The sequence below is a fragment of the Platalea leucorodia genome, assembly GCF_965183815.1.
Source record: "Platalea leucorodia genome assembly, chromosome: 13".
Taxonomy (NCBI): domain Eukaryota; kingdom Metazoa; phylum Chordata; class Aves; order Pelecaniformes; family Threskiornithidae; genus Platalea; species Platalea leucorodia.
Genome location: NC_138835.1, coordinates 5,363,837 through 5,387,632, shown reverse-complemented (window position 1 = coordinate 5,387,632; position 23,796 = coordinate 5,363,837). Strand labels below are relative to the sequence as shown.

The window sequence follows — 23,796 nt, the reverse complement described above, 5'->3', positions numbered from 1 at the left end:
AAGAGCAGGACAGAGCCTGTGAGACTTCTCCCAGATACTGTCCCAGCCTTCAACTATTTTCAGTTCAGGCATTTTCTGCAACTGATGTGTTTTGTCCATTTAATGACCTTCAATATATCTCTCTCCACATTCACACCCTTTGGGCAGAGTGAAAGCTACAGGTATTTGGGAATGGGACTATGTATTTCCATATTCAAGCCACTCTAATGTGGGTTATTGAGCAAAGCCTCTCCTTCCTCCCTGGCTGTAGTTCACAAGCAAGGCTGACTCAAACTCACCAAGAGCTTCAGGTAGGCTGAGTGCTCCCTGAAGCCCAGGGTTCAATGCATGCCATCTCTGGAGGCAAAGAAAGAGGCTTAATCCTTGGTTAGGTACTTGTATTGCTTTCTGGCTTTACAGGTAGCTCCTGAATTCTCTGCCAGCGCATCCAGTTCACACTTTGGTGCACAGGCTGCCTGGGCATTTTGTGAATCCCATCAGGCACTGTTTCCAAATATTACAGAGCCAATCTGCTTACATTTCCTTCTAATATTGCTCATTCATCAACCTCAGAGGAACAGAGCTATTTTCACAGACATTTCAAATCTCACTACCTTATATGTCTATTAGTCTTTTCCAGCAATAAAACTAAAGAAAGACTCATGGGTAAGAAGGAATTCTTAGTACCTTGAAAACAAACATTTCTCCTCTAAAGAGAGCCACAGTGTTAAAGTTGCCATCACAGATGTTCGGTTTTGTGCCAGGAGGAGATGGCCTATCACCCAGAGGAGGACTAGGAGGTCTTGGCTGTCTCTCGTGTTTTCTTTCCGAAGTAGAGTGAATTCTGCGAACAGGAAGAGTCGGTAAAGGCCTGGTTGGCTCCAGGGGCTCAACAGGAGGACCTAGAAGTGAAAAGAAAAATGTTTAGCAATATGTGGATAAATTTGGATTTTCTGTGCTTCCCTCGTAGGTTTTAAAAGGCAACAGGCTGGATGAATAGCATTGTGAGGAATTTACATACTCCTTAAGCAGAGCTCATTCCCTAGAAATGGGGAGCAGAACGAGATGCATCCATACGTGAAAGACGTTCCAAAACAGATGAGTGATAAGAACTGAAGAAGAGCCAGTATGTTTTTGTAGGTCTTCCCAAGGAGGCTGGAGCTAAAAGGAGGGAGGAGCCACACCAATCACGTTCCCAACTGAAATGAAAGGTAATAAGCCTTGAATAGAAATGTTTAGTAGACTATAAAAAAAACCCCAAACCAAAACCAGAAAAAAGTTAGGGTGCGACAATCAATGCTACAATTGAAGGGGAACTGCAGGGGAATTTAGAAATTAGAAAGCAATTACTTTATTACAATTTAGTCCCCAGTCTTTGCTTTCAGAACACCATGGGAACTCTGATGAACAGCCGTGATAAGGGACCATGTTCTAATTCAAATTATACCCCCCACAAGCACAGCTCTCCCCTTCAGTCCTTACCCAGCTCAGATTTGAGATCTGACAAAGCTGCAGGAATGTAAAGAGCTATAAAAAGACAAGTGACAGACTTGGATCAGAGGTCTGCCATAAGACAATTTCATTAACAGTTAGTGATAAAATCTGGACCCAATCTAATTAAAAGAGTCATAGATTTCTTGTTGCTCCTCAGAGAGAGACACAAGCTAGTAAGGCAATAAGCAGAAGGCTACTAGAAGCAAGAGATTTTGGCAAGTTTTCTGATGTAATCAAATGGGATTTAACTGGTCATTTGCATGGATTATGGTTTCTGTCTCTTTCTGAACAGTGCTTTTGAAGGAGCTATGTAGAGAGACTGCAGGACAAACCTCCACCAGTGGGCAGAACGGGGTCTGATTTTCATGGTTGCTATATCAGTCTCACTGGTTTAGGGGTTCAACAGCATTGCCGATGTGCTTCACACCAGCTGGTATTATGGAACACGTGCACTGGTCAAGGCTCATCCTCACAGACTGAGAGTTACCCTGTTGTGGGTGATTGCCTTGCCCATACCCAGAGAAGGAATTTATGAGTAAGGATTTAGATGATGCCCATGGAGGCTACGCACCTGTGGGATTAGAAGAGAACTTTTGCAGATAAATATTTTGAAATATGCTGCCTAAAATGACGGTTAGGTGCCCAAGTCCCCATGTCAACTTAGCTCTTAAATGTTACATTTTCAAAGGGTTCCTATAATGAATGAGTGCTTAACATGTCCTAGAAGGGTGATGGCATTAATGAAAATCATCACAGCTAGTGACAAAGAATTCATCAGAGAAAGCCATCATATTTGTTATTAAGGTTGTAACGGTAAGAATCTTGTATGTAGGTTTCATGGATATTATCTTCAGAAAGTACCACTTAGATAACATAGTCCAACTTCCTGCAGTACCAGGCCAGAAACCTCCACCTGCAAGTCCTGCGATGAGCGTAGTGTTTCTGGTGCAGGTACAGCACATTCTCCAGATTTCAAGCCATAGAAAATCTATAATGCATAGCAAATTGTTCCAATGATTAAGCCCTGTCACTGCTAAAGTCTGTGTCTTACCTATTGTCTGAGTTTGTGCCGCTTTAGATTCAGTGTTTTTTTCCTCATCATCTTTAGCATCTCAATATTTAATCATTTACAGATCTTGATGAGGATGCTTTTTAAATTCTCCTTAATGAGCTAAATAGACAAGTTCTGTTTGTTGCTGCAATGTCTTTTGGTTTTAAGATCTTGAGACTTACTTACTCTTACAGCTCTTTCCTAAAGCTTTTCAAATGGATCATTATATTTCTTCAAGGCGACTTTTCCTCATAATGTGATATTTTGTGCCACATGCAAGTTTTATTGGCAAGTATTTTTATTTACTTCTTTTATTACAAAACTTTAATAAAAGACATCAAATATTGCTCACAGAAATCTTTTACATGAGGATTCTCTGTTGATAATTATTCTTGGAAAGCTGTCTACATGAAAAGGATAAAAATATTATACTGATACTGTGCATTTCTCATCCCCCTCCATTCTTAGCTGTTCAGTGCCCGTTATCTTAGCAGACCATAAAATTCTTTTAAATAAAATTCCCAAACTGTGATACTGCTGCTGCTAGAGATCTGTGAATTTTCCCCAAATGGTATGCAGCAAAGGTCTCCAGATATTGCCTGTCATAGGTGCAACAGGGTCGGAGCCCTTGTTAGCCAGGCAATATGGGTTCATCTACACCCGTGTTTCAGTTCAGCTCAGGAGTGTGCTTTTGAAGAGATTCTCTGTCATTTGGAATTTCTGTGCTTTGATTCACACTGATGTTAATGAAATGCATTCTTTTTTGGACAAAACTAAACTTGAAGATGCACTTCTGGAGCACATCTAGGATACTGCAGCTGCAAATAGGCACAGCTAGAGCTAATCCACAATAATCACCCCCTTCCCTGAAATGCATACAGAGTGGGTGTCAAGTCCTCAGCACTCTATTTACTTAACACCATCCCTAAATACTGCTGTATCTACAGATGTGCTACTATTATTCTTGCTAGCAGCCATAGACGTTGTTTGCAAATACAGCCATAAGCAACTTATTGTGGTGTGATGCACATGGGCTGTGCAAAGGCATCTCCTCCAACAAGTGGCACGCTAGCTGGCACTTCTGGTTCAGGCTGGAAGGCTCATGGAGGTAGGCTTGAGTTGGTACAGTGGGATATGCTGCAGAGGAAGGGAGGGGAATGGGGAAAGAGGTCCCAGACAGATATTACACAAAGAAATCTGGGGTTCTGGTTTGTCCAGATGGGACATGGGAGCACAGTGTCCAGCTCCTGCTTTGGCAAATTAAAGGAGCAGGAAACTGGTAAACCTATTTTGGCTGCCAAAAATGGCACTTGGTGCCAGTTATAGTACCTGAATAAATTAAGTTTGAAAACCAGCAATTTACATGCTTGGTGAAGACAGGAAATGGTTGCATGAAGAAAAAGGCAGTCTTGACTGGGACCTAAGCAAGGAAACAATAAGCAGTGACTTACTGCACACTGCAGGTCTCTCATTAAACAGCAGCGTGATCCTTTTACTCTTGTGCTGCCATCCACATGGCTTTGAGAGGATGAGTTTTGTAAATAACATTGAAAAAACTCTAATGCATGTCCTACATGATAGGATTCCCCTGCCAATGGACTGATACAAGGATCATCTTTCTAAATGAGACTATAGCATGTTGCTACAGAAGCACAAGAGAGGTATAGTTATTCGTTCTCTCCCCTGTGCAAGAGGCTAACGCTGCCATGCACTGACCAAATCAGAGATGCATTTCTGTTGCCATATATGGATCAGATAAGCCTCTTTGGTGGTCAGTTTAATTGACACAGTGGAGCAATTTCATCAGACAGCTATTTGGTAGTTTGCAGAAGACTGCCACCAGTTCCAGCACAGAATAGAACCCTGTGTTGTGAGAGGCAACTAGACGCAAATTCACATGATTGTAAGGAGGACTCCAAAGAGCACTGTTGCCTTTAAAGAGGGTGAGATGTGTAGCAATCTGCAATGCAGAGAGGTACACCTGCTGTCAGAGGGAATTGTCTGGGAGGGACCCAAGAAGTCACTGTGTGTTATGTATTCAAACTGCTTGCTGGAAAGACACAGAGTGTGAAAGGGAGCGATTGCCAAGTTGGGGTGGTTCTGCTTCTCAGACACAGCAAATGGATAGAGATACTCAAATCAACAGCAGTTCTGAATTTCCAGAAACAACAAGCCAAAAACTCCACACTTTGAGAGGAGAAGAGAGCAAGAATAGAGTTTTATTGAGATGACCATGAGCAGTAAGATGAGGGCATGACATTAATTTTTCCCCCCTCTCTTTTAAAGGAAAAAAGGGTGAGACAGGAGTAATATCTGAAGAAAATTATGCGGAATATTTCTGATGGGTCACAAAGACACATAGAATCTGATAGTAAGGTGCAGAATACGGACTATAGTATTGTGGTCATAGGATAGAAATCTAACATCTCATGCATGATCGGAGTTATTATCTCTCTTCACAAGTGAGGACCACTCATATACCAGGTTACAGCCTGCCCTGCCCCTGCTGCAGGACAGCAGTCATGTTCAACTCTCTCACGTTCAATTTAAGTGCCCAAAGTCTGTCACAGTCTTCTGTAGAGAAGAGGAAAGTTAAAATAGCACCTGCAACCCAGGGGACCAATGTAAAAGTTTTAATTAGCCCTAAGTTGCCACTGAAACAGAATGCAGTACAGTTGCAAGGCAGAAGCAGTTATACACACTGCGGTCAGGATGGTGCAAATCAGCAATGATTCAGGTGAACCAGAGATTTGCATTAACTGAAACATTCGCTAGTGCAGTGGAAAGAGATCACAAGTCAGGACCAACAACAGAAGCTGGGCCACCGTACGTACTCACTGCTTGCAGTGGCCAAACTAGCGCTAGCATATTGCTCTGAAGGAGGTACCCAGCACTGAGAAGGCTTCCCACACATTTTCCAGGTGGTACTGCAACTTGCTTGGATGCAGACTTTGTCATTTCACTTAAAATATTCCTCTTACTCTCTTTCCCTGCCAGCCATGGATTTTTCCTTGCTATTTTTCACTTCCCTTCTTGTTTTTACGCATTCTGGGCTTTCTAATTTATCATGATTGAAGTCTTGTCACCTCTTGTGGTTATACAGATTGCATTTTTATTTTTAATTCTGCTTTCGGTTTGTCACTGAGTGAGGGTGGACTTACAGCTAAAGGTGGAAGGTAATCCTACAGTTATGCACATGCAATGAGAGGAGCATACATACAACATGAAAATCCTCTGGTCCAAGTGCTAGGCAGGCAGAATTTGGTCTACGGCTAGGGGGACGGAAAGCAGAAGCACAGCCTGTCCATTGCTGAAAAAAGATGCTGTCTCGTAAGACCTAAGCCACTTCAGAGCACAACCAGGCAGGAAAGCAGAATGAACAGACCCTATATAATTTGCCAGTCATTACTATTTCCAGAATCTCATCACAGCAACCTGCCTCCAAAACAGACGGCTAAAGGCAGGATATAACAGGTTTATTAGCAGCAGAGATGACCGCGTGAAGAAAGAGCTACTTAAGAGATGCTGGCACCTTGGTATTTATTACAGGAACTGATTACACCCACCACTGATATAACTAACCAGGCAGTATCGCACGCAAATCACAGCCTCTATCACTACGTTCCCAAGCAACTTCAGAGAATCAGTCAGAGCAAAGCTCATTGAGAGAAAAATTAAGTGAGAGAGGCTATTGCATGGGTCTGCAATTGGGCCTGAACCTGGTCACCTAGTTATTGCATGTGATCCCAGCACCGGAGCCAAACCCACCCCCGGGGCTGAACCTGCAGCCACTTCCACACAGGAAGCAGGTAAGAAACCTCCTGGAGCTGGAAACTCTACATTCTGGAGGGAAGCAACTTGCTGGGACTTTACAGAAACTTTGTGGAGAAGAAGACTTTCTTCTTCTCTATCACAACCAAGGCAAAGAATGTCAGAAAGCTTTTGCGTCACAGCAGATCACCTTCAGAGTGTGACTTCCACCACTGGCACTTAGCCTCCTCCCTTCATGCTTCCTCTGTCGCAGACCATCTGAATACCAAGGTGACCTGTGAAGATAACACAGAGAGAGGAGGCATTTAGGAGCCACTGTGTCGATAGTTGAGGACAAAATATAATTGTACTGTCCTCCTGGCTATTGACAGAGTGTTCCCTCAACTGCACAACACCTGCCTGGAGGTTCAGCATCTTGCATGGCTCAGCATCTGTCACAGCCAGCTCTCTGTGAGCCAGGCGGCTCTCCAAGCCTGCTAGTGCAGAGGACACCCTTTGTTTCAGATCAGGGAAGATAATGATCCACCTGCAAACAAAGGCCTGTCTTTATCTTCTTAATATTCACTCCAAGAATAAAACTGTCATCCAGACTACAGGCAGGCAGTTACACTTTTGAATAACGTACAGAGGTTTTTTGGTTGTAAAAAGCTGAGCTGCCTGCATGTTTCTGCAGGACTGTACCAGCTGTCCAGGTACACAGGAAAGGCTCCTCAGTTTCAAATCAAAATGTATCATCCAAATGAGCCAGGGAGAGTCAGAGAAACCCACCTGGCTGCTCTGGACTCCAGGGCAGTGGAAAGCAGTCCTTGTTCATATTAAATGAGCTAGCTGCCCACAAGCTATCTGAGGGACAAGAGACAGTCCATCCACAACAGCTCAGAGCTCGCGAAGGACTCCTTTTCCCTGCTTGCTTGGTAAACCTGGCCACAGACCACTTTGCACTTCTAGGGTTAGACCTCAGCAGTGAAGTGAATTAGCTATTTCAGTTAGTTTGAGTATCCTTGCCACAGTGCACTACAGTCTGCAGAACAAGCCCCAGCACCCACAGCGTACTCAACGGTTGGGCAGTTGAGGCCCTTGTGATCATCACTGGGTGGCAGGAAGGGTTTCTCGAGCCTTTCTGGCATAGATGTTCTCCTCTGAATGACCAACTGCCACCCAGGTGAAAAAGCATTCACCTGGTAGACAAGTGTCCATGGCTGAAATCCTTGCTCTAAGCAAAAGCTCTCCTGAGGTCTGTAAAGAGGCGATTCACCTTGCGGTTGGGTTCTCTGCTTTGCGTGCAAGAAAACTGGGTCCAGAATTCCCAGGCTTAAGCAGGCAAATGATGAGAGTTTGGGGTTCTGCAAGATGGTCCTGCTGTGGTGCTTGCAGCCCAGTTCCCCTCTGGAAAAACTTTAAGAAGCCTGACATCTGCTCCACTGCAAAACAGAACATTTTTTTTTATATTCAGACAGATCTGTAGGATGAGAGAAGTATTTCATGCCCAGCCATAACATAAAGCAGTATTTCTCCACCAGCTGAGAAATCTCTCAAGAGAGGTGGGCTCCCCCTCAGCTCCCCCTTCATCAGGAGTCAGCTGATCACTGTGATCAGCTCCCTCCTCTCACACCCCATGTGTGTAGCTCCAGGGCTGATGTTGGCATGAGTGAGTCCCTGTGTCGTGGCAGAGTCCTCTGGGTGTCAGGTGGACCCCAAGGACAGCACCCGGAACCAGGCGGTTACTCCCTGCCTGTTTTTCAGAGGAATGGGAATGGAAACCTGGCATACGGCAGATGAGACTCAGTGGATGCACCGCAGGTGGAGTCTGGTATTTCCTGCTGGGTCCAACAGAGTCTCTGGACAGGAGGAAAAGTGCAAATGAAGCGGTGCAACACAGAAAGGGAGTCTGGTATTTCTGCAACATGCCAGAGATGTGGCACCAGGGCAGATTCCTCCAGCTCTCTTATTGCCACGCATTTTCCTTCCGCTACACTCCTACGAGCATAGCACCATGGGGCATGGATCCAAAAGTCCCCGATCTTGCAGCTTCTATAGATAAGGTCTTGGATGTTACTCTAGTCTCTTCCCACGTTCAATAGGGCATTATCAGAAAACAGTCCTATGCCTAATCTTTCCAGGTCCTGCATGACAGCAAAGCTTGCTCTGATGGTCCCACTCACAATGCAGTGTCACCACGTGGAGCAATTTGCATCAGGTCTTTCTGCTTTTTCATCACAAGCCATCTCACACATACATGTAGGTTACAAGGATCTGGGATTGCTCTATGGGCTGCCATTGGGAAAAGGTGAGGGAGATTATGAAACCCATGCTTGCTGCACAGGAGTCATGAGGCTGGCAGAAGGTGCTATTTGCTAATAGACACTGTGCCCTGCTGATCCCCTGTTCTTGGATGTCAGAGCTGGTGTTGTCTAGTTCCTGGGCCAGGGGCTGGTGTGGTTTCACAAGCACCCTGGACCTCAGCCCTCATGGGATGCAGCATGTACACTGATTGGGAGCTTTTCTCCTGAGCTGCAGAAAAGATGTGTGAAGTTGACACATCCTCAGTGAGATTCGGGAGGACCCAGATCTTTGAGGTTTCTCCAGGCCTAATGATTTGGTCTATCTTTGAGTGATTAGGAGACCTTTCCTTTGTGACCTTAGGCTTTGAAAGGGCCTTGAAGGTAATGGCCTAGTTTACCAGCTCCAAGCATCCGTGTGGACATGAGTTGTTCCTGCACCTCATATCAACCCCTCTGCTCCCCAGGCATAGTGTCAGAAGAGTCACTCCTAACATGAGAGGCTGCTTCACAGCCTACTGCAAAAGGGTACTTAGAGCAGGACGTGAAGAACAGGGGAACCAGTGCTGAAGGATGATCAGTTCAGGCTGTGGGACAAGGCCATGGCTGAGTATGTCTCCTCTCTCCATCTGCACTGTAGCTGCACGCAGCCCTGACTTCAACACTAGCAACATTAAAAGAGGCAGTCAACTTAACAGCAGGGGCCCTACATAATGGTATTATTTCCAGTTTAATTCCTACCTGGGCATGTCACTTGTGACATAGGCATATAAGTATAGTGGGAGACATCCTTCTGAAAAAGACATGTAAAGAACAGTCATGATATTTCCCTCATTTTGTCAAGGAACATGCTACAGGAAGCACCTATCAAAAGATGGAAATGCCACTGACTTGTCTTACAGTCTGCTCTGTCACACACGGTGAGTGGCTGGCCTTTTTATCATTAGTTCATAAGTGGAAATAACACTTTAAGCATTGACGTTATACTAACCAGCATGAAGCACAAATGAGAGTTCACATCACCTACTGTCTCTTTAGGTGAGTTTTGAAATAAATCCAGCAAAAAATAACTTAATAATTCAATAAATCATTACATGACAGATTTAGACATATTTCTTTTCTACTGGATAAACACAGATACAACATAAAAATATGTTTGAAATGCATCATTCTCAAAAGAAGGAGACAAAATGGACTTAAGCTTTAGTAGAGCCCCTGTTCTTTGTTCTAGCAACTTCAGTGGAATGAAAAATTGGAAGTTTTAATTAAATTCATTTTTAAAAAAGAATGCTACAGGCAAGACAGTGGCTCTGGCTCCATGACTTATTTTGCATAGTAGGTTCCTAAATAATATGTATTGAGCACATGCTGCTGCACTGGAGAGAATGTCAAAGCAGCAAGAAAGCAGGAGGTTATGATTTTTGGACAGGTGCTCTGGTAGATGGGCTTTTGGCATTCCCAAGGCACAACAAAGCAGATTGGCACTGTGGAAATAAAACACATTAGTTGAATGTTCCTGCTAAAGCTACAAGAAAGATATTTCAGCAGTCCCTTCTCAGCTGTAAGAAGCTCAGATGAAAGGATCTGTTCTCATATCTCCAGTTCCAGGGAGAAACACAACCTGCATTTTCCATCTTTTCTTTGTGAACCATAAGAGTAAAACCTTTTAAACTGAACTTTAGTTTTTGGACCATAACTTTGTGCTAAGGGCCAAAATCTCTACCTGGGGAATCAAAGCTCCTACTGCAGAAGCTGTTCCTTCTTCTCCTTGCAGGACTAGTTATCTCTACAGCCACCAACACCATCCCCTACCCACTCCAGTTCAAAGGCCTCAGAGAAGAGCCTTGTGTGATTCCATGACAGTCAACAAACTAAGTTGTAGTTACTACCTGCACCAGGTAGTAATTCATTCATGCTGCTTTTTTCAAGCTGAGTTAAAATTTTAAGCATATTATATTGCATACAGAGAATCTTAACATAGTATGTGGCTAAAGTTTAATGTCACTACGCAAGTGAAAAATAAGTGGAAGTGTAATGGTGCTGCTGCCAAGCCACAGGCAGTACAGTACTGAGCTCTCTGCTCTGTCTTAGCTGTGCACAAGACACTGTGCAGTGCTCTCACAAATTGTCAGGGCCCTGAGGACACTAATAGGTCTTAATGGCCCTGACCAGCATCACCCAGTACCCCCACTCCCACCCATGGGCCCAGGAGCCCCATTTCAGCGCAGCCCTGGGCATTGGGTCTCTGCCCAAGCTGTGCTGGGGGAGTGCTGGTCCCCAGCTCAGCCACAGCTGATATTGGCTTGAACCACAAATGTGAAGAAGCATGGCTGTCAATTCCTTATCTGCTCCCTTTCCAAAAAGGTATCTGAAAACAGATAAACCAGTAATTTTTTCCTGATTGCACTTTCACTGCCAGCAATAAGTTAAGATTATTTTTTTTCTTTCTGATTAGTCAAAGTTCACAGGAACTAAACCAACATTTCAAAACAGAAACAGCATAATGACATTTTAGCAGCTTTCAAAAATGAAAACTTAGGTATAATACTTAATGAAAGTTCAATACTTACTACCCCAGCAGTTTATTTCAAAACCATCCAGAGTCTCTGTTATCCTGAATATTCGAATATACACTATGTTAAAGTATGCGTAATTAAATGATACCATAGGACAATTGCCATGCAACTTCATCCTGGTAATGAACAATAAAGAGAAATCTCCAGCTGCACTAATGGGAAAAGCCCGTTCCTCCTGGGTGTCTTATTTTAAATGTTGGACCTTACTTGGGTATCTGCCTTACAGTGAGGATGAACTGCACTTTACAAAAGCCTTTTTTTCCCCATTGCTGAGACAGTAGCCAGGGAAACTAGCCCAGAAAGAGTTTTCTCTTCTTTAGGCATCTACATTTGAACAAATTAATCTCATTCCATTCACAAAAAAAAAAAAAATCAGACTCGAACAATTGACATACAGTTTAGACCTCTAAAGTCTTGCTGTACTGCTTTAGAGTCTTATAGGTCTTGGCACAAATTCTATTAGCAGCAATTTAAAATTCACTGGCAGATCACTGATGCAAACATTGACTAGTGTCAGGTCTGCCACTGATCCCAGCAGCAATCCCTTAGAAACACCAGCTTTCCCACTGACGATCATCTTCTTATAAGGTTTTTTTTCAGGTCTAATTCATATAATATCTGCTGTACTGGTACTGGGAGCTAATATTTGAGTCCAGATGTCAAGCAGCTGCAAATGTTGCATAGCTACATAGCATAGTTGCTCTACGCTACATTTACTAAGTAACCTCTCTGTCAAGCTTGTACTTTCCACAAAGAATGAAATGAGGGATGCTTGACAAAGCCTGTTTTCCATGGGCTGCCACACACTGTACCCATTAGCATCTTCTAGCTCAGCCTCCCCTTGACTGTGGCTCCTGAAACCTGCATTCCCCTCTGCTCCCAGAGTCTCCTTCAGCCAATAATTCTCTGAAAGTCCCTGTCTTCACACCCTGGTATCCATGATCCCATCACATGGTACCACATCATCTCTAGCCCCTTGGTTTTCTCCCATAATCCCTCTGCCTCCTTTTCTCTCTCTTTTCCATGAGCCCATGTCTTTGTGGCACATGTTGTACAGCAATGTTCAGCTGGAAGTTAAAAGAAGTAAAGTGTTCCCTAAGCAGATCCAAACACTTTTTCCCTACCTTCTATATATGGAGAAAAAAATGAGTGCATAAATACTTTTTACCTTTCCTTGATGTTCCATGTTCTTCACATTCTTCCCCTCTATTTGCACTGGCTGTTCCTAATGGACAAACCTTGGGTACAGCAATTGCCTGTTTTTCCCTTTCTAGTGCTCCTTGATATTGGGGACACAGTGAGGGATGGAGCAGCAGTGAGATCAGAGTTTTGGTTATCCTGACTTGTGAAAAGATATTGCCACTGGGATGGTCGTCTGATACTTGGCTGTGGATCAAGGGCTTTAAACTGTTCCCCATTCATCTATGGTAGGAAATCCAGTCCACCAGCTGCAAGCATTTTGGGGGCTACCCATCTGTGGCTGTAAAATACTCACTAGCCTCGAGCTCAGTGTAAATAGATGAGTGGATAGTGTTGCTCACCATAGATTTTCTGAATTCCTTGGAGGTCATCCTGGGGCAGTTTGAAGTTGTGCGTTTCCATGTACTGGTAGAAAGGAGCCATGATAGCACTGGGATCGTTGGAGTGTTCCAGACCCAGCGCATGCCCCAGCTCATGGACTGCGACCAGGAAGAGATCATTCCCTGTGGAAGAAAGGCACAGCCACGTTAGTACACAGCCACAGCCTGACAGCCACATTAGTACACAGCCACAGCTTGACGCAAGCCCATGTCCCACTTACTTATAAAGCAAGAAGCAAATGCTTTGCTATCCTATTGCACAGCAGGTCATAGCGCCAGGGTCAGCTCCTGGAGATGGTTTTAGTCCTGAAAGTCTGTGCAGCTTTTACAGACATTGTCACAGAACGGGCAGGAGGCTCCTAGCCCATGACCACCCATGACCGTGAGCACCCTCAGACCAGGTAAAACAGGCAGCTGCCTGGAGTGAAAGGATACTGACTGTAGACTCTTTTGTAGAGAGTTTACAGAAACGGCCAACAAAATAGGCTGCTCTGATACCACTGCCTCCTTATCTGAGTGCTGCCAGGAGAGGTGAGAGACTGCTAATCCACAAGGGTACCTGGTGGGAAGGGAGCTTTGTCCCCCTTCTGGGTCCTCTGGTGCCATGCTCTGATCTGACCTGGACCACCAAATCCTAGGGGAGATCTGTAAGGCACCTGGCAAGGCAGGAGGAAGGACAGAGAAGACCCGGGCTAACACCCACCGTAGTGCATGTAGTACCTGGGACAACCCCATCTCCTCTAGCACAGGCTCCTCAACATGCTTTTACTTTGCTGGACTCCTAGCACTGCCATGTCTGCGGGAGGAGGTGAGCACAGGTAGCCCATCCTGCAGGAGGCAGAGCCACATAGGGATCCCAATGGCAGGAGGGAGAAGGAGGAAGGAGGAAAGAAGGGACATGCTCCTGACAGGAAGAGAAAGGGCTGAGGAGCTCTGGTCCAGAAGCTGGTAGGGGTGCAAAGTAGGGGTACCTTCAACTCTATGTTACAAGCGTACACTCCTCTTCAGTCCCGTGGGTCTGGGACCCTCATCTCCTTGATCTAGTGTGGTCCCTGGATGTCCTACTCCGTGAGGGAATCTTGACATGGGAGGTGACACAGGCAATGCTGTGTAAGGGATGAAGACACAGCCAAAAAGGACAGATGTAAGAGTCTCCCCATGCCAATAAAATGCCTGAGCCCTCAATACTGCCTGAATCGGGCTTCTCTGCTTTTTTTGGCAAGGCACAAACCAAGAGCACTTGCAATCAGACATGGGAGAAAACAGTGGGCAGTGGCAGCTCAGTGGCTGCTTTGCAGCATCTCCAAACAGCGTATCTCCATTCCCCACATCTCCAACTACGCTTGTCTTAGAGGTAGCAAAGTTCAGTTTTGTGTACACGGCTGAGCTCTCCTTGGGAAAGGTGTTGCAACAGTGATTTATGTAGAACTATCTCCACTTTTTAAATACTTATTGCTTCACTGTTACCCATAAAAACGTGACAACACAGATTCAGGGGTCTGCAAGTCTTCACAGCAGGGTGCTTTGCCAGCATCTCAAGATACCTAAAGTCAGTAACAAACAGTGCTCAACTGGTCATACATACCACACCAAAATGGTTAAATTATCTAAACATTTGAGTTGGAGGCTGTAAGCACCTGAATATGCAAGACATTAAAATATACAAATGCATTTGAAAAAAATGTTCAATTACATTGGTTCAAATACAAATGTCCAAAAACATACATAGGCTAAAATTTAGCCAAATATGTATTTAAAATTCCAGAATTTCTGTATTTGGGAAATCCAAATGGGGACTTACTTAATAATTTTTTCTCATCTGTTGCTGAAAAATCTCATGTGTGCAGAACAAGTCAATCAAATGTCCAACAGCATAGTATAAAATACATTAAGTAGTTTCATGGTAAAGTTTGGAGGACTGATCACTCTTCATAGGTTTTCAAAAACACTCAAGGTTAGAAGATGCACCCAGTTTTCGAAAGGGATTCAAAGACTCGAAGTGCTATTGAAAATTAAAAGGATTTACTCTCCTATATCACTTAAATGCTCATGAAAGCATAATTTTCATTGCTACAACTACTCACACATGGAAGTCCATGGTAAAAGTCACTCAGTACAGAGAAGACTCTTCTCATGAAGGTCAGCTCTGTACTGAGTGACTTTTACCATGGGCTCATGGGCTGTGCCTGTGCTAAGTGCTTGGAGACTTTTCCCTCACCAATTTGGTGCCATTTTCCTCCTTGCTGAAGTATCCGAAGAGTCTTTGTACTGACAGCATGTCTAGAACTTGTCTCTATGTAAGTCTACATATAAATCTATGTAAGTTACTGGCCTCTATGTGCTAAACCTTTATCAGGGGCATAAGATCAGACACTATCTTAATTTAAATTAAATAGCCTTCAATCACTTGTTTCTGCCCAAAACAAATGCCAGCTGGAATACAGCTGGAAAACAGAATCACACAGACTCACAGAATGGTTGAGGTTGGAAGGCACCTCTGGAGATTGTCCAGCCCAACCCCCCAGCTCAAGCAAGGTCAAGCAGGGCAGGTTGCTCCAGATTGTGTCCAGTCAGGTTTTGAATTTCCAGCGTCTTGTATTGGGAAGCCCTGTACATAGCACTCCAGATGTGCTGAGCAAAAAGGAAGGATCATCTCCCTTGACCTGCTGGCAATGCTCTTCCTAATGCAGCCCTGGATGCTGTTGGCCTTCTGAGCTGCAGGGGCACAGTGCTGTCTCATGTTCAACTTGGTGTCAACCAGGCCCCCAAGTCTTTCTCTGCAAAGCTGTTTTCCAGTCTGTCGGCCACCAACAAAGCCGAGGTGCAGGGCTTTGCATTTCTCTTTGCTCAACTTCATTAGGTTCCTGTCAGCCCATTTCTCCAGCCTCCTGAGGTCTCTCCGAATGACAGCATCACTATTTAGTGTATCAACCAGTCCTCCAAATTTTGTATCATCTTCAAACTTGCTGAGGGTGCACTCTGCTGCATGACTGAGGTCATTCATGAAGATATTAAACAGTATTGACCTCAGTATCGACCCCTCTGATGCACATCCTGAACTCCACTATCTCATGGTTACTGCAGCCAAGGATGCTACTGATCTTCACGCTACCCACCAGTTCTTCCTTTTTAAGTATCAGATGCAGCAGGTCACCTGTCTTTGTTGGTTCCTTGATCACCAGTGAAACAACTAGGAAGAGTTCTGAGGTGGTCAGCCAGCCCAGAAAGATGAAGGTTCATACCTGAGTAAGTATGTCAATAAACATGGTGGTCAGGCCAACCTGCTCTTTCACTACTTGAAGAGAAGTGCACCTTTTCCTAGTTACTCTTATGAAATACCTATACCTGGAAATACAGACAACTGCGGAAAACAGCTGCTGCTGTCCAGTTTTAAAACACCATTTTGACTGACAGTAGTGTGCAAGGATGCCATGGAGCATGGAAAATTTTGGCTGGGGAGCTCTGCTTCCTTGCATCTAGAGATAAGAGACTCACTAAGAAATGAACCTTCCCAGTTCTAGCACAGCCACAGAGGCCAGGTCAACAGTGGAGTGGAAAAGCTGTCCTCCTAAGGCATGATACATTGCTAGGAGGCCACTCAAACTGGAGTAGATGTGCTGGGAGGTTGTGGCTGGAGCAGACGAAGTGGAGCTAGGAAATGAAGTGACTTCCACAGAAAGTAGGACAAGAAGCTCCTCTTGCTTCTCAACAAATACTCTCAAATACTCTCTCAATGCTGTGGTTGCTTCTCATCTCAAAGCCTTTGCTGAAAGGCAGTAGAATGGCACTAGCAGACATAGCTCCCTCTCCTGCTTCCTGCCCTGCCCAAAGATTTCTCAGCACTGTTTCATCCCCTCACCTGTCTTTTTGTTCTATCCTCCTCCCAGACACATCCATAGTTCTCTTTCTTCCAGCATGGCCATGTCATCTGCTGTCTCCACCCTGCTATATTCTACAAGAGGATCCCAAGTCTGAAAGCAGCTAAGTCATTCTCAGAGGGCAAGTGGAAAGCATGCATTTCGTGGGGAGAGGAGACAGGACAAAAAAGTCTAAGACTATTTTGTAAGCACAGAGTGCTCGAAAACTCAGCTCTGGAGTTGAAGCAAGTTCCCTTCATTTTTGTAAATGGTAGGGAGTTTCATAGCATGGAAGAGAACACGTTGTTCATTTTCTTTTCAAAGGGTGGGCTAGGATTTGCTCTAAAAAGAAAATATCAAGGTATAAAACTATTGCCTGACAGCATACTTATCTTCTCCCACAGCCCTTAGCTTGCAACTGTGATGGCTCTTTGTGTACTGTTACCCATTGCTGTTTGTCTGCTGTTTGGAAACCGTCCACTCAGCTCATCTGCAGGAGTCCTGAAAGGAGCCTGTACCTCTCAAATTGTTTGTTCGTTCTTGAACATGCAGTAAGGTCTCTGACCTTGATGGTCTCCACAGTTCTTGTCCGAACAGCACTCTTAATAATGTCTATCTTCTTAGTGCAAGGGAGAACTAATAGCCTAGCTTGATACTTTGCTACTCATATGGAAACAAGGTCAGGCAATCAGATAAAGCTCCTTAATTTCCTGTTCAACCCCCTTCCCCAAAGACCAAATAAAAAGTAAAACTTGTATTCAGTGTATACCAGCCACCTGGGTAAGACAGTAGGGTGTAGAAGGAACTGACTACCCTTGCTTTGTATTTGCAGGGAAAGGTCCCGAGAGAAATCCAACAATTTTTGCTCATTTGCACTATCTGTACAAAATAAACAGGTCTGGTTAGAGACCTGCCTGAGCTTTCTCCTTCCCATTTCTCAGGAGGCATCCAAAAGTCCACCAATAAGCACCAGAGAAAGGATGACCCTGTAACACTGGGGGTAGTTTTATCAGTTGGTTCATTGAGTGAAATATTTTGACCTGCTATGCTAAAACATAAAGAAACACAGTTAATTTAGCTTTGAAGTTGCTGATGTGTTTTCCTTACCAAAACAATGTTATCACCAGAGAAAGTTGTAATTGAGGACACACCTATAACAATACAAAAGCATCACCCATTATCATGATGCCAAACCAGGTGAATACACTGCTTATCTTACATTCCGTTTAATACCTCTATACTCCCCATGCACACACCAGACACAGTATACACACAACCTGAAACATACTTTTTAGCTGAATTTTCTTAAGTAATCTAAATTTGTGTTCAGAATAAACCTCCTGTTAGCTGATGTATTCCCAGTTGAGCTAACTTACTTAGGATAAATTGCAATATAATCACACATCAAAACCAGCTCTTTGGTTAAGCACTCTCAAATTGTTTATAATATACTACCTTTCCCTAGAGAGATAAGAAACACATGGTTTTATTGCAACAACACAGAGAACACTGCAGTCACAGATAAACTGTATATGTTATGTGTGATGTTCCTTCTGGTCATATACTCCATCACTTCTTTGATTTTTCATCTTCAGCTGGAAAAATGGCTGTTAAATCAGGTAACAGACATCTTGAGAAAGGTTTTTCTTTATGAAACTGCCAGCACATGCCTTGTTGTACAGTTTCATTCATCTTAATTATGAAAATCTGTATCAAAACCTTTTCTTTATTTGGCTAAGTAACTCATTGCATAGTAGGGTATCCAATTGCTGTAGGTCAGCAAAAACACTCCTTTAAATGCCTATCAGTTTACAGTAATAGGTCACAGGTATACTATTATGGCTACGTTGTGATATTACTATCAGTAACCCTGAGCACGATAGCTGTATATATAGCTGTAATGAGTGTAAGCAGACTCTGTAAAGCACCTAGCACAGTGGAGTGTAAATCCAGACCAGAGTTTCTAAGACAACGGAAGTACAAATAATATTGTATATCTGATAAATAACAGAAAAGCAACTGTAAATCTCTGCTCTTTGTCATATTAGTTTTATACTTTATGAACTGTACCATCATGCTAACATAACTATATACTGCAGTTTACTCAGACATAATTAAAAAGACATATGAAAGATAATTTTGAAATTTTATTAAGGTAAACGATACCGAAGAAGTCAGATCACTGGTTGTGACAATATCATGCCTAGGGTAATTACAGAAAAAATGGTGTGAACTAAACATGCTTTAAATAGACTAAAATGATCCCTTCCATGCCAACAGCCATGCAGAGACAACTGTTTTCCAAGCACAACTTAAAGAAGCTTTAGGGCTACTCTAAGCTGTGCCTTGGTTCTTGCATCTTCAGACCTGGTAGGTCTGAACTATCAAACAGAAGAACATGTGATTTGTCTGTACTCCTCCATTCACCTCCATAACACGCTCTGCTCAAGAAAAGCTTTTCACTCTTCTGAAGACCCTGACGAAGTGGTGATACTGCTCTTCCATTTGTTTGCATCAAATGAGATGTGGAAAACTGCTTTTCTATCTAGAAAGGAAGAAAATACATGTTAAAAAGAAATATAGGTTTCATTTTGTTCATAAATATTATCGTTATAAATGTAGCAATGAATATGATTAAGGACCTAATGAAAACTCATAATAGTGTCTTTAAACAGCTTCACTGGAGAAAGAAGAACGAGTGATACGCAGTGTTAACAGAAATTGTACCCCAGCCATGTTAACAAACCGATCTCCATGAGATCAAGTGACTGCAGAAGGACAAAGGACTGCATTATGTTACCAATCATCATGAAAGACAGGTAGTTTGCCTTATTGTCCCTGAAAGGCAGTGTGCAAACTAGGTCTATTAGTAGTGTTACAAACCTGATTAATGTTCCAAGCTGTGCTTGCATGCAAGCTGACATGGCACAGATGGCACTATGGGGACAATCTCCTGTAGAAATTCACTGGAAAAATACACAATATTTTTCTGGAATGGTGAGACCGAAACTGAGTGATGTGGAGGCAAGAGTAGGCAGCCAGAGAGAGGGGAAGTCGTGACTGCTTCAGCTGGCTCAGCAGCCTGACATTGAATGGAATAAGAGTGTTCTGCTGAAAAATTTTCCCTGTATCTTTCACAAGTGTAGGCTGTAATTCAATAAGCAATTCAATACCAAAGAATTACCAATCCCAAACCGAAAACTCGTATTTGCCTGTATTAGCATATTATTCCCTAATTCGGTAGAACAGATGGTAAAGAAAAGAAAAATGCTCATTAAAAAAATGGAAAATGTAGATATGACTTTAATTCCATCAGTCTTGAAAAGAAGCTATGCTGGTGGTTTTATTTTTTAAAAGTATTTAAATACAGCAGGGTCTACAGACAGAATTTAGTACTTGACCCAGCTGTGGAACAACTGGAAGGTAACTACAAAAAAAAAAAAAAAAAAAAAAAAAAAAAGTATTTTGAAACCATTAGAAGGCTGGCCCAGTGTGTTCCGAACAGGTCCTGGCATAGGCAGTGTGGAAGTGTGGATACAAATCAGTTTGCGCTACTTGGGATTCTTTTCTGCCAGTCGGGTTGAAATTATATTTAACTCCTGATGCTGGCAACAGAGAAAGTGCTGTTCTGGAAGCTATGAGAGTAGCTCTTTGCCACAAAGAGGGTGCTGTTCACTGGCTTTGTTCTCCCCTGACAGAGAAGGTTCCTGATGGGGCTGTAAAGACTGAGTAGGACTGAGAAGTAAAAGAACTGGGATATAAGAGACATTCCCCCCTCAAAGTGGTATTCGTGGTGGATTTGGGTAAAGAAGGCAACACTAGTTAAACTGTCTTCAAATCTTGTGCTCTTCTTCAGAAACAGGAGAGAAAAAAAAAAATTAGTTTAAACAACTCCCAAGTTTGCTACTTGGTTGTGATGTCAAAATCTATAGAGTATTGGGCGTCATTTTATTGCCGATGCTGCAATCCGCCTCTGACTGCAATGACCAGCAAACTCTTTTCAAGACTTCACCTATTTTTCATTTCTCCTCTTCCTGAATGCCTGTTATTTTACTTCTCTCCCCTTCAGCAAGCGGAAAGCTGCAAGTTTATTAGAGACACTGCTGCGTTTTGGCTCACTTCACATCACATGTTTCTGCTTTACAAAGGACGGTGGCAAAAAGAGACTTTTTGGCTCACCTTGATTCTCATGACCTGTCTTTTTTACAGTTGTTTTTTTTCTTCCTTTTTAAGGGAATAACACATCATTTTGATCCCTACTGGCTCCTTCCTACAAATTGCAGATTATCTCATTCTCTGTGGAAAGAAGTAAAATATTTTACTTTGATTATACAGAAATCAATAGGATTCCAAATACCTACATAACTGCATTCAGACTCTGTGTATTAAACAATTACTGACAAAAGCAACGGATAATAATTTTCTTTACAGAACACTGTGAACATCAGGTGTATTTACAAGTACATTGTTTTGGAAGTAGAATTTGCAGGTGATCCTTACGAATGAATTTCAGCTGTAATCAATAACTAGCACTGTCAATACTGCAAAGCTTAAAATCCAGACTGCACTAGCACAGCCCTAGCGTAATGCCACTTCTATGTGTGTATACTGACAGCATATACAACAAAAGAAAGCACTACTTACAGAGACGCTGTCCAGTAGTGAAGAAGAAGAATCTGAAGACAGAAGTCTTCCATGTGTGCTGGCGGGCTTTCTCTCTTCACTTTACTTTTGTAAAAAAAATTAATTTGCAAGTTCTCTATTTACGGCCTTCTATATTTGGATTGACATGACAGGGATGTAATCTCAAACTCTTGCTGATTTAAGCTGCCTGATTTTATTTCTTTTTACTGTGGCTGGCTGTCTTGAGACCATGTGTCTATACGCTTGCTCAAATTTGCTTCAACATTAGCACGATTTTGGAGAACTCTGGCTTATGGGAACAAGTCTCTCTAAGCAGTTACAGGATGAAACCAATGTTAAGTAGGTATATTCTAGAGACTATATACTGAACTGGTCTTCTTCAATGAACCAAAGTACTGACCAACAGCATGATCCAGTGGAGTAAAGTATCATAAAAAGGCCTGGTACAATAAATTGAAATTTTAATACAATTTATGCCCCACCTGACTTCCAACATCTATATGGAAGTCTTTCAGATAACAGGTCTTCTGTGTTAAAGGACACATGAGTAACTTCAAAGCAGCTCTGATTTTCTCTCTGAAAAATACTGATGCTCGTTTTCAACAATAGTCAGAAGCCTGAAAAATAATGATGGATTCAAAATGCCATTTGTTAGAACACAACTCTTTAGATGTGGAGATGTTCTGTACCTGAGAAATCAGAGAAAGAAAATTAAAACAGTATTTAACAGCCAAATAGCACAAAGATTATATGTGTACTGTGTTGTGAGTACATGCGCTCACTGTGAAGTTGCTCATTATATTGGTACTTTGTAGACTGTCTTTGCTGGCCTCAGCATTTCCATAGAAAATGAGTACGAAAAAAGTGGTAAAATTAGAAAGAAATGAGACAGAAAGCAAGGAAAAACACAGAGGATACAGGAATTAATCAAGGATAAAAGACTATCAAGTTCTTTCAGTATGCTGGCTGAAGGTACAGGGGGTAAGGGAAGCCGTATTTTCTTTTTCAGCAAGCATGCACTGTACCTGTACAAGTCAAGGTAAGTGGGTTGCAAGTAGGTAGTAGAAAGTCAACCTAGAAAAGCAGATACCAATACAAATCTCAAAGAAAAAAAAAAAAAAGAAAAGGCAACAACTGGATACTCTTCATTCCTTTTAGTCCCCTCCTTCCATCTAAAACATCACGACTGTAATCAAACAAATCGAATAGGACAAAGAATGTTTAGTCGCCAATGTTTCCAAAGTGATTGGAAACACTTGGAATTCTTTGATAATAAAGAACTACCTGCCCAGGTAAAAAAAAAAAATACCAAACCTACTTACACATGCCACTTAATACTAGGGGATCTGTTACATAATGTATCCTAACATACATTCAATGTTTATATGATTAATCGAGTGAATGCTTACAGAAAGAGTAAGAGGTTGCTGGGAAAAACATGACAGTGATGGGGAGGAAGCATGTGCATAATCCCTTGTGTAGGAGTTTAAATTGAGTGGAGACCTAAAGCATCTGACTGAAGACCTAGAGCGCTAGTCTGCAAACTAAGTTCCAGAAACTGAGAACGGAAAGCATGCTACTTGAATTCTGTTTCTCATTCAAGGTCAAGTTATTTAGGGCTTTGAAAGACACTCATCCCTCCAAGATCCAGGAATCTGAACAGGAAAAGCCATACACATATTCCTTGAGATAGTCTGTAGAAAAAGAAGCTGTTCTAGCTAGACACAGTCCATAAAGTATAATGACATTGCTCAGCAACTGCATTTTTAGAGAAGAAACCTTCCATATTGTATCTCTAATGGCTTCTAGGGTATTCAAGACAAGCGAGCAAGTTCGAGTACTCAGATGTGACAGTAAAGGCAACAAGTATCAGAAGCATGGGACATCCTCCATAAGACACCTAAGATGGACCAAATGGATAAAGGCAAGGGTCAGTGATCTAAATGGGACAGACTGCATGCAGCGGCACTGCTGTGGCAGAAAATCTGTAGGTGCCTGGGCAATTTTAAGAACTTTGTACTCATAGCAAGAATAAAAAGAGTACCAGGACATTCAGGTTCAAGCTCAAATTAACTTGGCGCACCTAATTTCTTAGCAAGAACAGCCCAAGCTGTGACAGGAGAGTGGTTCTCAAAGCTTGGCTAAATGCCTGTGTTTGTGCAACTGAATTCCACTGTAAATTTAGAGGTGAGAGAGAGGATCCCATCTTTAGGAACAGGGATACAAATGCCAAAATAATCAAGACAGTTTGTGATATTAATACTGCCAGGATAGAAAACAGTAAATCTCCAGTGAAGACACTGCTTTGAACACACTGACCAGCAGATTAAATGTCAGCTCAAAGCTATGCATGCCCCCCACCAACAGGTACAACAGGCTGTCATGCTCACCGGCTATCAGTAGCACTCTCCTCCAAAATTAGCTATTCTAATCAAAACTTTCTCCTTGAGATCCTTGCTGAACATCCACATTAGTCAGCTTAGACAGTATTTGGCTGTTCTGAAAAACCTGCTAAGGCTCCTGAACATATGCCATGTCCAGATGGTGGCTTCAGGAGTGCTTGCT

General features: G+C 42.8%; 1 protein-coding gene across 1 annotated transcript in view; it reads right to left on the bottom strand.

Moving 5' to 3' along the window:
* Positions 1 to 23,796, bottom strand: part of MMP24 (matrix metallopeptidase 24) — a gene marked incomplete at its 5' end in the record, with an annotated part of 46,413 nt that overhangs the window by 5,243 nt on the left and 17,374 nt on the right. Inside the window, 2 exons of the mRNA XM_082325858.1 lie at positions 667 to 881; positions 12,692 to 12,853. Of these exons, the coding sequence (XP_082181984.1) occupies positions 667 to 881; positions 12,692 to 12,853 (377 nt within the window). The remainder of the gene's footprint in view (positions 1 to 666; positions 882 to 12,691; positions 12,854 to 23,796) is intronic.